Genomic DNA, 15721 nt, shown 5'->3' with positions numbered 1-15721 from the left:
CTCTGTTACATAAATTTCACTATCTTTCTTCTGGTTGCCATTCTAATAATTATGTTGCAATTTTGAGCCATTATGAAACCTGTTTCTTTTTATTCTCTCTAAGCTTCAAGTTTATATACTTTTTTTTTTTTGGCTGCTTGAATTTGAAAGGCACTATGAATGATTGTTTAAATTAAATTCTTAATCCAGGGAATTGGCATGTTCAAATTGGAATGTGGAAGATGTGAAAATTTCAGACTATTATAACAGAAGCTTCTTTTTTGTTTTGTTGTATTTTATTTGTATTGAGACTTTGCCTTTGTTTTAAGACTTTTCATGTGTATGTTTTATGACTTGATTTACAAAATTGCAATTGCTTTGGCCTTTGGTAGCATTTTTGTTATAGATTGATCTGTTTTAACTTTTTGTAATGTTAATATTTTATAATGTATCTGAAATTATTATACTGAGTTTTCTTTTCTTTGGCTTAAAATAAAATTACTTTATTTTTTAGGTCGCATGGGAATAAATTTCCACCATCCGGGAACAGATAATATTATGGCACTTAACAGTAAGTCCTTATATGAAATATTCTGTAAAAACAACAATCATGTTTGCAACATATGATTTCCACCTTTCTTATTAACTGTTCATTATATTTCAACCTTTCATTGAACGTAGTGTCGGCCATTATTCTATACCAGTAGTTCTCAAAAGTGTGGTCCTTGGGATTAACACATCAGCCTCCCTTAGGAAATTATTAAAAATGCAAAGTTTCCAGCTCTTCTACATACCTACTTAATCAGTTTAAGGATGGGACCCAGAAATCTGTGTATTAAGAAGTCCTGTACATGATTCTGTGTTGGCTAAAGTTATGACTCCGTGGCAGAGTTGGCAAACTATAGCCCAGTAAGTCAAATCTGGCTTAATGCCTGGTTTTTTATTTATTTTTATTTTTTAAGTTTGTTCTAATTAGTTATACATGACAGCAGAATGCATTTTGTTTCCCTTTTTAATATATATATATTTTTTAGTTGTAGTTGGACACAATACCTTTATTTTACCTATTTATTTTTATGTAGTACTGAGGATCAAACCCAGTGCCTCGCATGTGCTAAGCGAGTGCTCTACCACTGAGCCAGGATCCCAGCCCTGCATTTTGTTTCTTAGTGCCTGTTTTTGTAAATAACATTTTATTGGAACATAGTCACACCCATTCATTTATAGATTGTCTGAAGCTCCTTTCGTGCTACAAAGCAGATCTTACAAAGCCTACCCTATTTACTATCTGACCCTTTTCAGAAAATATTTGCCAGCTCTCACTCTACATCATTAAAGTGGGGCAATGAAGGAAGGAGATTAAGTGGGAGGAGTAGGGAAGAGAATGTGAATGGATAAATCAATTAATTCATACATAACTCAGAATCTTCTCATTATGGGCAAATAGCTGACATGTATTTTAAGCTGAACATCCAGGGGTCTCCCACATTAGTGAAATTTGCATGTTATAGGTGTCAGTAGCTTTGTAGGTTAAAATTTGTTTTGACTAGTATAATTGTTGGGTTAAGTACTAGAGCAACAAAAATTATATACCAGAAAGTCATGATATATTATGTATATAATATAATATGTATATTATATCAGTTATTATGTATTATATCAGTTAACACTGGAAAAAATATCTAGCTAGCATCAAGTCTCTTTCTAGTGTTGTAGACCAAATAGCTTTACAGAAGAATAGTCTCTGAATAGAAATTGACAGTCACAAGGACCATTGAATATCTCAGAATTGAAATTTTCTCTTCTATCAAGTGAGTGAGATCAGATTGTCCTCTCTCATCCTCCCAGATAGTCAAACTGATTTATATACATATGGGAGAAACACTTGGTAAATCTAAGGCTGTGTTATTCCTTTTCCTTTTTTTTTTTTGGTACTGGAGATTGAACTCAGGGGCACTTGACCACTGAGCCACATCCCCAGTCCTATTTTGTATTTTATTTAGAGCCAGGGTCTCACTGAGTTGCTTAGTGCCTCACTTTTGCTGAGGCTGGCTTTGAACTCATGATCCTCTTGGTTCAGTCTCCCGAGCTGCAGTGATTACAAGCATGTGCCACTGCACCCAGCTCCTTTTCCTCTTGATTAAAGATATTGAAATACAAATGAAGTTCCTTAAGACAGATATTTCAAAAATATGTATTCCACATTTCCTTTGTTCTGAGATGCATTGTGCTTACCAGTGAGCACTGCTGAGAACCACTGGCAGGGCTTTGTGTTGCAGGTTAATCATTTTAAAAATATAAATATATAGCTGGTATCCCCTCCTTTGGAGGGTCTTAGAAATAATAAAAATTCTGAAGTATTTAATTCTCATTTTTAATTTTTTTTCTTTGGTTCTGATGCTGGAGATTGAATCCAGGGCCTCAAACATGGTAGGAAAGTGCTCTACCACTGAGCTATTTCCCCATCCCTTTTTATATTTCATTTTAAGACAGGATCTTGCAAAGTTGCCCAGGCTGGCCTCAAATATGGGATCTTCCTGCCTTAGGATCTCAAGTAGCTCAGATTCAAGGTGTCCACTGTCATGTTCATTTCATTATCTAATTTCTAAAAGAAGGGTCACTTTACATTTAGATTATGCTACCTCTACTTTTTTTTCTAAAGGGATGGAATTAATAAGCATACTTATCTTGCTGAGTTTTAGCAATAATTAGTTGTGAAAATGCTTCAGTTAGATGATGGGACTTAGAGTTGAATATAAAAGAACAGTATGGTAGTGTGTCTGCCTGAAGCAATTAGTATGTATCTGAGAAAAGATCTAATTTGACATGATGTAAGCCATCTTTTGCAAGAAGGAGAGAGTGTAATTTGTGACATTTTGGGTAAAAAAGAAACTAAAAGACATTTTTCTTCTTAAAAGGTTTTGATTATCTTTGATTTGATTTTCTTTAACTCTCTGCTTTTAAATAAGATATTTCATTTAAGTCCTTTCCACTTTGTACATGTTGCTCAAATCACCCTTTTAGCCTCATTTCTCTCATCTTTGAGAGAAGGGGATTGATTAGGTAATTTTAATGCCTGCTTTCAGCATGTATCTTCTGTGGTGGTCTGATATATTTCAGAGTACTAAAAGGGCCATTTTGCTGTTATCTTTATCAAATGTTGATGAGCTCCACATGGTTGCAGTAGGACAGGCACATAGGAAAGGGCATCAATATTCACATGGTTTTGTGGAAAGGCATCAATATTCACATGGAGCCCTGTTGACTGCTCAAAATACACCATAAAAACAACCAGAGTTTGGGCTGGGGATGTTGCTCAATAGTAGAGCACTTGCCTAGCATGCATGAGAATCTGGGTTCTAACCCCAGCACAACAAGAAACAAAACCAAATAAACAGCAGGCACAGTGGGTGGCACATGCCTGCAATCTCAGGAGGATCACAAGTTCAAGGCCAGCCTCAGCAATTTAGCCAGGCCCTAAGCAACTTAGTAAGACCCTGTCTCAAAAAATAAAAGGGCTGGGAATGTAGCTCAGATATTCAATCCCCAGTACTGGAAAACAAAACAAAAATAAAACAACCAGAATTTGACATTTGCACTGCTTACTGTGAATTTTCTTTTGAAGTTTGGCTCTAACTTGAGGTGATCATAATCCTCTTTGGGAGGTACTTCTGGGACTTTCAGGCTTTGACATATTTGCTGTGATAAAACTTTTCTCCCCTTTTGTAGAGTTAAGCCCAGATCATCCAGCAATGTATGTAGCACACATGCACACATACATATTTGTGTAGTTTTTGTCTCCTTTTTCTGTCTTCTATCCTGTGACTGGCCTGTCTTCCTTCCTTTCCTTCAAGTTTCATATAGAAATAATTGAGATGAAGTCACAGATATTAAAACTTTATCCAGAATTTGTGATTATTGGAAGGGACTCGATTGAAGTTGAGCCATACTTTCAGGAAAGCAGTGGCTGGTTAAGAAAATTGAGGATGCTTTTTTTCCATAGAGAAAATAGGCTGTTATAAACAAGTAAACATTAGAAAGTTACTTGATGTGTACAAAATTAAAAACAGAGTAGTAGTGTGGTTTAAGTGATAGTATCATTGGCTCAAAGAAGGTATCTTCTAAGCCAGCTGGAAAGCACGTGAGACCTGAAGAGAAAACAGTGAATTAGCGTAGCCTTGAAACACATGTCTGGAGTCAGGCAAATCTGACTCTACCTCTTATAGCTATAGGACCTTAGGGCCACATTCTTAACTCCTCTTTGCCTTTGGTTTCTTCACTTGTAAAATGGAGAGCATGATCACTTTGCAATATATCTATATCTTTTGTGTGTATGTGTGTGGTACGGGGATTGAACCCAGGAGTGCTTTATCACTGAGCTACATCCCCAGCCCCTTATTACGTTTTATTTTGAGACAGGGTCTCACTAAGTGCTGAGGCTGGCTTTGAACTCGGGATACTTGTGCCTCAGCTCTTGGTAACCAGGCCTGGCAGCTACATATGATGTTTTGGTTTTTTTTTTTTTTCTTGGTACCAGATATTGAACCCAGGGGTTATTTATTTATTTATTTATTAGCTTTAGGTGGACACGATATCTTTATTTTATTTTTATGTGGTGCTGAGGATCGAACCCAGTGCCTCATGCATGCTAGGCAAGTGCACTCCCACTTGAGCCACATACCCAGCCCCTTTATTTTTTATTTTGAGACAGGGTCTCACTAAGTTGCTTAGGGCCTCACTAACTTGCTAGGGCCAGCTTTGAATTTGTGATGCTCCTGAGCTGCTGGGATTACAGAAGTGTGCCACTGCATGTGGCTATATGTAAATCTTATAAAGCTCAGCATAGTGCCTGATTTGTAGATAATGCTCAAGTTAGCTACTGTTGTAGTTGTTTACATCAGTTTTATTGCTGCCTTTTTAAGATCTTTTTTTCTTTGCATATTAGATTTTTAAAACATGAATGTATCATACACCATTTATATTTAGATAGATGTTTTCTTGATGAAATTTAAGGGTGCACACCTGTTAATCATCTTGTAAGGCTAGAGTGACTGTACTGGGATACATTCCCATATGTTTGGGGTGAATCTTTTATTTTCCTGGATGAAATACTTTCTGTCACCTGACTTTGGAATATGCATCTTCTTTGGGTCCTATAGCCCCTTCACAGCTGTTACATCTCTTGTGATATTGGCACTATTTATGATAGCTCCAAAAGGTAAATAATTTAAATGTCCCTCAACTAGAGAATGTATAAAGAACTTGTGGTACATCCATACAATGACATCGTATTCAGCAATAAAAAGGAAATGGACTGGTATGACATACAATTAATTACATTAATAGCTCTTAAAATAATTATGCTGAGGTAAAAAATAAAAAACTAGACCCAAAAAAGTCCATATTAGATGATTCCACTAACATAAAATTTTAGAAAATGTAAACTAAACTACAGTGACAAGACAATAAAGCAGCTTCAAGAAGGGAGTTTTTTAAGTCATAGTGTCCTCTTTTTTTCTTATAATAAGTTGCATCTAGTTGAGTGAGTCTCTGAATCTCCTTAAGCTTTAGTTTAAAAATCTACACGTGGACATTTAATGATTCTCACCCTAACCATGTCATTGTTTTGTAAGATTTCAGATGAGGTAAGGCATTTTACTGCTACATTTGGGAAGTATTCAGAAAAGATATTGTCAGAAAAAAACATTTTTTTTTGACAGGACAGAGGTTCAATATTGTTTAAAAGTTCATGCCATTTTTTCCTCAGATCTTTCAGATTGTAATTAGAGAATATTCCATGGTAAGAGGTGAATAAGAAATCTGAAGTATTACTTCCCCTCTGACAGGGTGAAATGATTATTTACCCTCATTCTTCCTTATCAAACTGTCTAAAATATTTATAAATTGAAGCATCTAAGAATAAAACTGGAACAATCTAAAAGACTTAAAATTTTAATATCTTTTAAAAAAAAAGGCAAAAACCAAAAAGGGCTGGGTTTGTTGCTCAAGCTTGCCTAATTTGTAGGAGGCCCTAGGTTTGATCCAACCCCCCCCCCCCCACACACACACACACCAACTAAACAAAACCCTAAGGACATTCATCTAGTTTGAGGAGTTCTGAGGTCGTTGCTTGATAAACATTTTATTCATAGCTGACACACCAAGAAACTTGTAACTTAAGGTTATGGCATCTTCCACATTTTTCTCTCATTGATTCCTTGAAAGTATCTTGGAAGGTTTTGATTTTATTTCTCTTTGAATTGAAAGCTGCCAGTACATTTTTTGAATCAAAAGAGGAAATGTGAAAGGGCATTGGTATGAATATTTGTGTTGGGCAGATTCCTGTGTGACTGCAGAGTCTCTTCTTCACTCTCCCTTTAGGCTTTGCTGAGTGTGAACTCCTTGGGGAGAGGTTCAGCTGAGAAGAAGTGGCAGAGAGGGAGCTGACACATGATGCATTTATGCCAGAATGGGAATAGAGCCAGTTTTGCTGGAATTCCGAGTGGAATTTTCCAAAATTTGAAGAATACATTTTTCCCCCTCTCACTATGTTTGGATATAAGTAAAAAATTCCTCGGCAGAATAACAAGATAATGATGGGATTATTTTTAAATTCTCAGATTGAAAATATTTTCTTTGAGATTTTGAAGACAAAATTCAGTGTCATTTCTTCTATCTGAGCATATTTAGAAGTAAAATTAATATGTAGTGGTTATATGAATACATAGTAACTGGTGGGTAATTAAAAAATGAAAAATAGTAATTAAAGGAATGCATAATATCATGTGAGTTTAAAAAGTCAAGTTTGAGCCAGGCATAGTGACACTTGTCTAAAATCCCAATGACTCTGGAGACTGAAGCAGAAGGATTCCAAGTTCCAAGATAGCCTCAGGAACTTAGGAAATACCTGTCTCAGAATAAAAAGACTGGGGATGTGGCTCAGTGGTAAAGCACTCCTGTGTTCAATCTTCAGCACCAAAAACCAAACCAAACCAAACCAAACAAAAAAACCCAGACCCTCAAGTTTTATATCAATGCTGTATATGAATGTAGTAAGGGGCCTAAGACATTGTTGTTTCGTTTTGACCTTCTCATTTTACATATAAGGAAAGCTGAGATTCTGTGTATATGAGCCAGGAGTGGAAACTTTTGCTTTAGATGCTTAATTGTTAAAGAGGTTGTATTTTTTTTTCACTGATTTAACTCAAACATGCAAATTCAGTGTCTTTGGGAAAATAGATCTACTGTTATTACTTGTTCTCTTATACATTTTTTTTTTTTTTTTTTTTTTTGGCATGAGGTTGGTACTGGGGATTGAACTCAGGGGCACTCAACCACTGAGCTACATCCCCACCCCTATTTTGTATTTTATTTGAAGACAGGGTCTCACTAAGTTGCTTAGCACCTGGCCATTGCTGAGGCTGGCTTTGAACTTGTGATCCTCCTGTCTCAGCCTCTTGAGCTGCTAGGATTACAGGCATGCGCCACCGCCCCCAGTATATATGTTCTTTTCTTGAAAAATAGAATAGTCAACCTGGACTACATAGCCTGATGCTGAACATTGTAAATAAGTGAAATTTGGAATATTCTTGATTGACTTCGTTGGATTTTTGAAAGAAATTCTCTGTGTGTGTGTGTGTGTGTGTGTGTGTGTGTTATGAGAGAGAGAGAGAGAGAATGTCTCAAGTGACAGGAGTTGGGTTGTCTCAACTCAGTAATAAAGAGGCAGGAAATTAGAAAGTTACTTTTCCCTGTGGACTTCCCAGATTGTGTTTTCCACTTATGTAGGCAGTATAACCTGAATTTCCTATTTACAGCACTCACTACACTTGTAATGAATTTTTTTTAAATTTCAGAGTTTAATATTTTGAGTGTTTTAAAGTCCAAGATAGACCTCTAAATATCTCAAAATGCCAATTTTAACTCAGCAAACATCAACATAAAAATATTTTAAGAAATTCATCCTTTTCTCTGATGTTTGTGACTGGAAAAAGAAAACTTGATTTCTTTCAATTGACACAGTGTATGTAATATACATAATAATTGTACATATTTACAGGATACAATATGATGTTTCAGTACATGTATACATTGTGTAATAACTAGGTCAGGATAATTAGCATATTCATCATCTCAAACATTTATCATTCCTTTGTGGTGAAACATTCAAAATCTTCTCATCTAGCTATTTTGAAATGTACAATATTTTATTGTTAAGTTTAGTCGCTTGATTGTGCAATAGAATACCTGCACATGAAAGTAGACAGTCAGCCAAGTAAAGAAACAGTCCACAAAATAGGAGAAAATATCTGTAACCTGTACATCTGACAAGGGGTTACTACCCAGGATATATAAAGGACACAGTTCATAGCAAAAACAAAACAACAACAACAAAACAATTGAAAAATAGGCAAAGGCATATTCAGCATTTCTCAAAAGAAGACATACAAATGGCCAATATGCATATGCAGAACTGCTCATTGCCAGATACAGTGTGGCACTTGTACATAATCTCAGTGACTGGGGAGGCTGAGACAAGAGGGTCTCCAGTCTAAAGCCTTCCTGGGCAACTTAGTGAGACTCTCAGCAACTTAGCAGGATCCTGTCTCAAAAAAAAAAAAAAAAAAAAAAAAAAAGCACAGATGATGTAGTTCACTGGTAAAGCACCCCTGGGTTCAATCCCCAGTACCCCCACCCAACACACACACACACACACACACACACACACACACATACATGCACGCTCGCACCCACGCACGCACACAAAAGCTCATTATCATTCATCATCAGGGAATTACAAATCAAAACCACAAGGAGATATCATTTCATTCCATATTGAGTGGCAATTATCAAAAAGACAAAGGGTAACAAGTACTGGTGAGGATGTAGAGAAAGGGAACCCTTATACACTGTTGGTAGGAACATAAATTAGTATAGCCATATAGCAGATGGTTATGCAGATTCCTCAAAAACTTAAAAATAAAACTACCACATGACCCATGACCCAGGAGTTCTACTACTGGTATATATCCGAAGGAAGTGAAATGAGTTTCTCAAAGGGATTTATGTACTCCCATGTTTATTGAAGGCACTGTTCACAATAATTAAAATAACTAGGTTTCTGCAAGTTTTTAAGAATGCTCTATGGTTCATTTTTTTAGAATATTTTTTTAGTTGTCAATGGATTTTTATTTATTTATATGTGGTGCTGAGTATCAAACTCTGTGCCTTATACATGCTAGACAAGTTCTCTACCACTGAGCCACAACCCCAGCCCTCCATGATTCATTTTTCTCTACCATTGTGATACTTTGGCAGAAAATTTGAGAGTGATGTTCTTCTTTTTTTTTTTTTTAATTTTTTATTGTTGGTTGTTCAAAACATTACATAGTTCTTGATATATCATATTTCACACTTTGATTCAAGTGGGTTATGAACTCCCATTTTTACCCCATATACAGATTGCAGAATCACATCAGTTACACATCCATTGATTTACATATTGCCATACTAGTGTCTGTTGTGTTCTGCTGCCTTTCCTATCCTCTACTATCCCCCCTCCCCTCCCCTCCCCTCCCCTCCCCTCTTCTCTCTCTACCCCCTCTACTGTCATTCATTTGTCCCCCTTGTATTATTTTTCCCTTTCCCCTCACTACCTCTTGTATGTACTTTTGTATAACCCTGAGGGTCTCCTTCCATTTCCATGCAATTTCCCTTCTCTCTCCCTTTCCCTCCCACCTCTCATCCCTGTTTAATGTTAATCTTCTTCTCATGGAGAGTGATGTTCTTTTATTTGATCTTTTTTGAAGCTCTCTTTAAAACATGGTAGCATCTTCATTTTCTAATAAAGGTAAAACAACTTGCTGATTTAATAGAGCCAGCAAATAACCATCTAAGACTTGGACACACAGATTATTCTGCCTATCAGTCCCTTAATCTAGTGTGAGTATTACTATTTTTGATTTTCCAAGAACAATCACTCAAGTTTCATTTAACTCTTTTATAACAATTAGCTAAGTAATACTTTGATTGCAGAGAATGAATCAGTGCACTTCTAAAAGTGGTCAGTTTTACTTTCAGAATACAATCCATTGTTAGCAGCAGGAATTTTAACCACATTTCTATACAGGTCTCCGTTACTTGCAAAATGGGAGCCTGAAACTTAAACAGAGAAAAAGTTGGTATACAAAGTTCCCTATGTAAACTTACATAGGTGAAACTTTGCTTTCTTTGTTAACTTCCACACACATAAACCTTTGTTATCTGACTAATTTTTCTCCAGCCTAATATAGTGGAAATAATGCCTCTTGAGGTGGGAGGCAGACAGATATGGGTTTAAATCTGTTTTTTTTTTTTTTTTTAGATTTTAAAATTTGTTTTAATTAGTTATATATGACAGGAGAATGCATTTATGCACTTTGATATTCATAGATGGGATATAATTTCTCATTTTTCTGAGTGTTGCAGAATCATATTGGTCATGCAGTCACATATATACATACAATAATGTCTGTTTCATTCTACTATCTTTCCTATCCCCTCATCCCCTCCACTTCCCTCCCATCACTTCCCTCTACCTAATCTAAGGTAACACTATTCTTCCCTAGTGTCCACTGCCTTATTATGAATTAGTATCTGCATATTAGAGAAAACATTCAGCCTTTGGTTTTGTGGTATTAGCTTATTTCACTTAGCATGATATTCTCCAACTCCAACCAAATGCCATAATTTTACTCTTCTTTAAAGCTGAGTAATATTCCATTAAATATATAATATATCACATTTTCTTTATCCATTCATCTATTGAGGGACACCTAGGTTGGCTCCATAGTCTAGCTATTGTGAATTGAGGTGCTGTAAACATTGATGTGGCTGTGTCCCTATAGTCTGCTGATTTTAAGTCCTTTGGGGATAAACCAAGGAGTGAGATAGCTGGGTCAAATGGTGGTTCACTTCCCAGTTTTCTGAGGAATCTCCATCCTGCTTTCCATAGTGGTTGCACCAATTTGCATTCCCACCAGCAATGTAGGAGTGTACCTTTTTCACTACATCCTCGCCAACATTTATTGTTGCCTGTATTCTTAATGTTTGCCATTCTGACAGGAGTGAGATGAGGTCTTAGAGTAGTTTTGATTTGTATTTCTCTAATTGCTAGATAGTTGGACACTTTTTCATATATTTGTTGATCAATTGTATTTCTTCTTCTGTGAAGTGTCTGTTCAGTTCCTTAGTCCATTTTGGATTGGGTTATTTGTTTTTTTGGTGTTAACTTTTTTGAGTTCTTTATATATCCTAGAGACTAATATCTCCCTGATACCAAAATCAGACAAAGACACATCAAGGAAAGAAAACTTCAGACCAATATCCCTGATGAACATAGGTGCAAAAATTCTCAATAAAATTCTGGCAAATCGCATACAAAAACATATTAAAAAGATTATGCACCACGATCAAGTGGGATTTATTCCAGGGATGCAGGGTTGGTTCAACATATGGAAATCAATAAACCTAATATATCATATTAATAGACTTAAAAACAAGAATCATATGATCATCCCAATAGATGCAGACAAAGCATTTGACAAAATACAGCACACCTTCACGTTCAAAATACTAGAAAAACTAGGGATAGTAGGAACATACCTCAACATTGTAAAAGCTATATATGCTAAACCCTAGTTCAGCATCATTCTAAATGGAGAAAAATTGAAAGCATTCCTGCTAAAAACTGGAACAAGACAAGGTTGTCCTCTTTCACCACTTCTATTCAACATCATTCTTGAAACTTTAGCCAGAGCAATTTGATGAAAGAAAGAAATTAAAAGGATACAGATAGGTAAAGAAGAACTGAAACTATCACTATTTGCTGATGACATGATTCTATATCTAGAAGATCCAAAAAATTCCACCAGAAAACTTCTAGAATTAATAAATGAATTCAGCAAAGTAGCAGGATATAAAATCACCCATAAATCAAATGCATTTCTATTCATCAGCAGTGAATCCACTGAAAGATAAATTAGGAAAACTGCTGCATTCACAATAGCCTAAAAAAACAACAACAAACAAACCTGGGAATCAGTCTAACAAAAGAGGTGAAAGACCTCTACAATGAAAACTGCAGAACACTAAAGAAAGAAATTGAAGGAAACTTCAAAAAGATGGAGAGATCTCCTATACTCCTGGATAGGCACAATTAATATTGTCAAAATGGCCATACTACCAAAAGTGTTATACAGATTTAATGCAATTCCTATTAAGATTCCAATGAAATTCTTCATAGAAATAGAAAATCATGAAATTTATTTGGAAAAATAAGAGACCCAGAATAGCCAAAGCGATCCTTAGCAAGAAAAGTGAAGCAGGAGGCATCACAATACCTTAGACCTTAAACAGTACTACAGAACTATAATAATAAAAATGGCATGGTATTGGCACCAAAATAGACTTCTAGACCAATGGTACAGAATAGGGGACACAGAGACAAACCCACATAAATACAGTTATATCATACTAGACAAAGGTGCCAAAAACATTCACTGGAGAAAAGATGGGGATCTAACAAATGGTGCTGGCAAAACTGGAAATCCATATGTAGCAAAATGAAATTAAACATCTCTCTCTCTCAGTTTTCAAAAAATCAACTAAAAGTGGATCAAAGACTTCAGCACTAGAACAGAGACCTGTGCCCAATAGAAGAAAAAATAGGCCCAAATCTTCATCATGTTGGCCTAGGATCTGACTTCCTTAACCAGACTCCTAAAGCACAAGAAGTAAAATCAAGAATCAATAAATGGGATGGATTCAGATTAAAAACCTTTTTTTTTCAGCAAAGGAAATAATAAAGTAAGGAGAGAGCCTGCGTTTAAATCTTGAATCTATTACCTATTTGCTAAGTGATCTCAGGGCACATTGCCTGTGTCTTTTTTTTTTTTTTTTTTTTTTTGTAAATGGACACATTAACTTCTTTACAAATGCTAAGATTAAGTATGTAATGCTTTTCACTGTATCATCATATCTGGCAAGAGAGTAATTTAATTGGTTTGGAATGAAAGGTGGTTATATGGAGGATAGGTGAAGGGTGGATGGGAAGGACCAGAATTAGAAGTAGTAACCTCTTGAGACATCCAGTGGCCTCCACCTTCTGCTACTGTCTGTCTGAGCATGAGGAAACCAAGTAGAAATGCAATACTGTGCATTCTTGTATTCTTTCCTTCCCTCAAGGTGTAGTCTGTTTTTATTGTTCCCTAAAATTTTTTCAAGTTCAAGACAGAGGAAAAAGCTGGTTTTGAGGGGCCGTGCAGGGAGGGAGGGAATGAGTAGCTTCTCCATGCTGCTGGAGCCTTTCCCAAATTCCCAGGTTTTTCCTCCATGAAGGAACTCTTCTTCCCACTTGAAAGGGGTTTTGTTGATGGGGAAGAGTTAAGGAACTTGACTGAGAGGCCCAACATTTGGTTCTGTATTGCCTCCTGAACACACCATCATCCATTTTGCTCACCTACTCTTCTCTCTGTATAATTCCCTATATTGTTTTGGGGTTCATAAATTTCTAATTGGCTAGTATTGGCTGTCCTGACTAGTTAGAAATTGATATTTGTATAAAGTTTGAAGATACCTGATGAGATTTTGGATTAGTGGTTCAGATATGATGGTTTGTTGAAAAAAGCTGCTAGATATTTTCATGCATACCTCTGCAACAGGCAGCTACAGACCTGATTTGGACAGATCAGTCAGATAAAACACAAAATACTCTGTTATGTAATTAGAATTCTTAGGACTTTTCTTACTCTCTTTTTTTTTTTCTCTTGTAATGATAGTCGTTTTGGGAATGAGATGAGACATATTAAACACAGTACCTGGAGCATAATCAATTATTAGTAGATTATTTTCTGTTTTTTCAGCAGCATGCCCCAAGATTGAAGATATTTTACTTTAAAGGATTCCTTGTTCCTTATAAAGTATCTCAGTCTCTATACTTTATATTTCAGTATTATGCTTGTTGATTATTAGTGTTACTTTTTAGGTTTGCAAATGAAATGGTAAGGAGATTTTTCCTAAGAAAAATCACTAAGAAGCAAAGAGAAAATGAAAGGGAAAGAAAAATTTAAGTGTCCAAATAATTTATATGGATATAGCAGGTAAAAATGTATTACATCCTTGTAAGCATCATTTTTACCTGTTATATTTATGTTGTTTATGGAGAAATTGATCTTCTCAATTATAATTTGCCTGGTTTGAGAATTATTGGGCTAAAATCAAGAATCAAAGAGGAAATGGAAGGAACTTACTTTAAGTAAGGTCTTTTCATCAGGCACAGCATTCCAGGTGTTCTGCTCAAGTTTTTAAAAACTATTAGGATCCATAATAAAGTGATTGTGTCTGTCTGCCTAACCATACCTTTCCTTTTCCTTTCTCCTTCCCCCTCTCTGTCTTTTCTTTCTCATTTTTTGAATCTCTGTGGTAGGATATGTGTATGATTTTTTTTTTTTGCTTAGACTTTGGCAAATTCAGATGAATCCATGTAACAGAAGAATGAATTTTGGTTTATAAACTAGGTTAGCAGTTTGGCAGTTCCCTAAAAAATTAAACATGCATTTACTATTAGATCCAGCAGGTGCACTGTTTGGTCTTCATACAAAGGAGTTGAAAACACATCCAACTAAAACCTGCACATGGATATTCATAGCAGTTTTATTCATAATTGCCAAATTTGGGCTGGGGATGTAGCTCAGTGGTAGAGCATTTGTCTAGCCCCTGGATTCAATCCCTAGAACTGACAGAAAATAATTAGTTAAATTAAGATAAAAATCTTGTTTTCATAATTTCCAAATCTTGGAGGCAACCAAGATGTCTTTTAGTAGGTCAATGGAAAAATAAACTATGATTAATCTAGATAACAGAATGTTATTCAGTGCTAAAAAGAAATGAGTTATCAAATACAGAGGAACCTTAAGTGCATATTATTCAGTGAAAGAAGCCAATCTGAAAAGGCTCCATACTGTATGATTCCAACTGTATGGCATTCTGGAAAAGGCAAAACTATGGAGACAATATCAGTTGCTGCTAGAAGCTAAGGGATGGGGGGAACATAGAGGACTTTTTCTTTCTTCTTCTTGTGGTATTGGAGGTTGGAATCAGGAGTGTTCTACCTCTGAGCTACCTGCCTCCAGCCATTTTTATTTTATATTTTGAAATAGAGTCTTGCTAACTTGCCCAGGCTATGCTTGAACTTCTGATCCTCTTAGCTGGGATTACAGGTATACACCACAGTGCACAGCAACACAGAGGCTATTTAAGATAGTGAAACTTCTCTATATTGTACTATGATGATGGATGCATTTGTTGAAACCCAATTACCAAGAGTGAACCCTAATGTAAAGTATGGATTTTTTGGTATAGATGATTAGAACCCAGGGCCTTGTGCATTCAAGGCAAGCACTCAACCATTGAGCCACATTCCCAACCCTTTTTTGTGTTTTATTTCAAGACAGGGTCTCGCTGAGTTGCTTAGGGCCTTGCTAAATTGCTGAGGCTGGCTTTGAACTTGCAGTCCTCCCGTGGTCAGCCTCCCAAACCGCTGGAATTATAGGCATGTACCACTGCACCCAGCCACTGGTCTCTCTTATTTTAAAATAATACTTATTTCCAAGGGAAAGCACTGCTTTTTGTACCTCCATGTTTCTTTCTTTGGTGTTTATTTTCTAAGGGAAGAGTTTGATCTAACTGGACTATTTGCAGATGA

General features: G+C 36.0%; 1 protein-coding gene across 8 annotated transcripts in view; it reads left to right on the top strand.

Annotated features, from left to right (window-relative positions):
* The window catches only part of Cpeb3 (cytoplasmic polyadenylation element binding protein 3), a 206331-nt gene that overhangs the window by 78194 nt on the left and 112416 nt on the right, over positions 1 to 15721 (top strand). For all 8 annotated transcript variants that reach the window (XM_058581085.1, XM_058581082.1, XM_058581084.1 and 5 more), the window contains one exon: positions 494 to 550. In XM_058581085.1, the coding sequence (XP_058437068.1) occupies positions 494 to 550 (57 nt within the window). The remainder of the gene's footprint in view (positions 1 to 493; positions 551 to 15721) is intronic.

Source organism: Marmota monax, unplaced genomic scaffold (genome assembly GCF_021218885.2).
Source record: "Marmota monax isolate L192 unplaced genomic scaffold, Marmota_monax_Labrador192_F-V1.1 WCK01_AAM20220418_F8-fsc00004, whole genome shotgun sequence".
NCBI classification, from domain to species: Eukaryota; Metazoa; Chordata; class Mammalia; order Rodentia; family Sciuridae; genus Marmota; species Marmota monax.
This window is presented reverse-complemented; position numbering and strand designations above follow the sequence as displayed.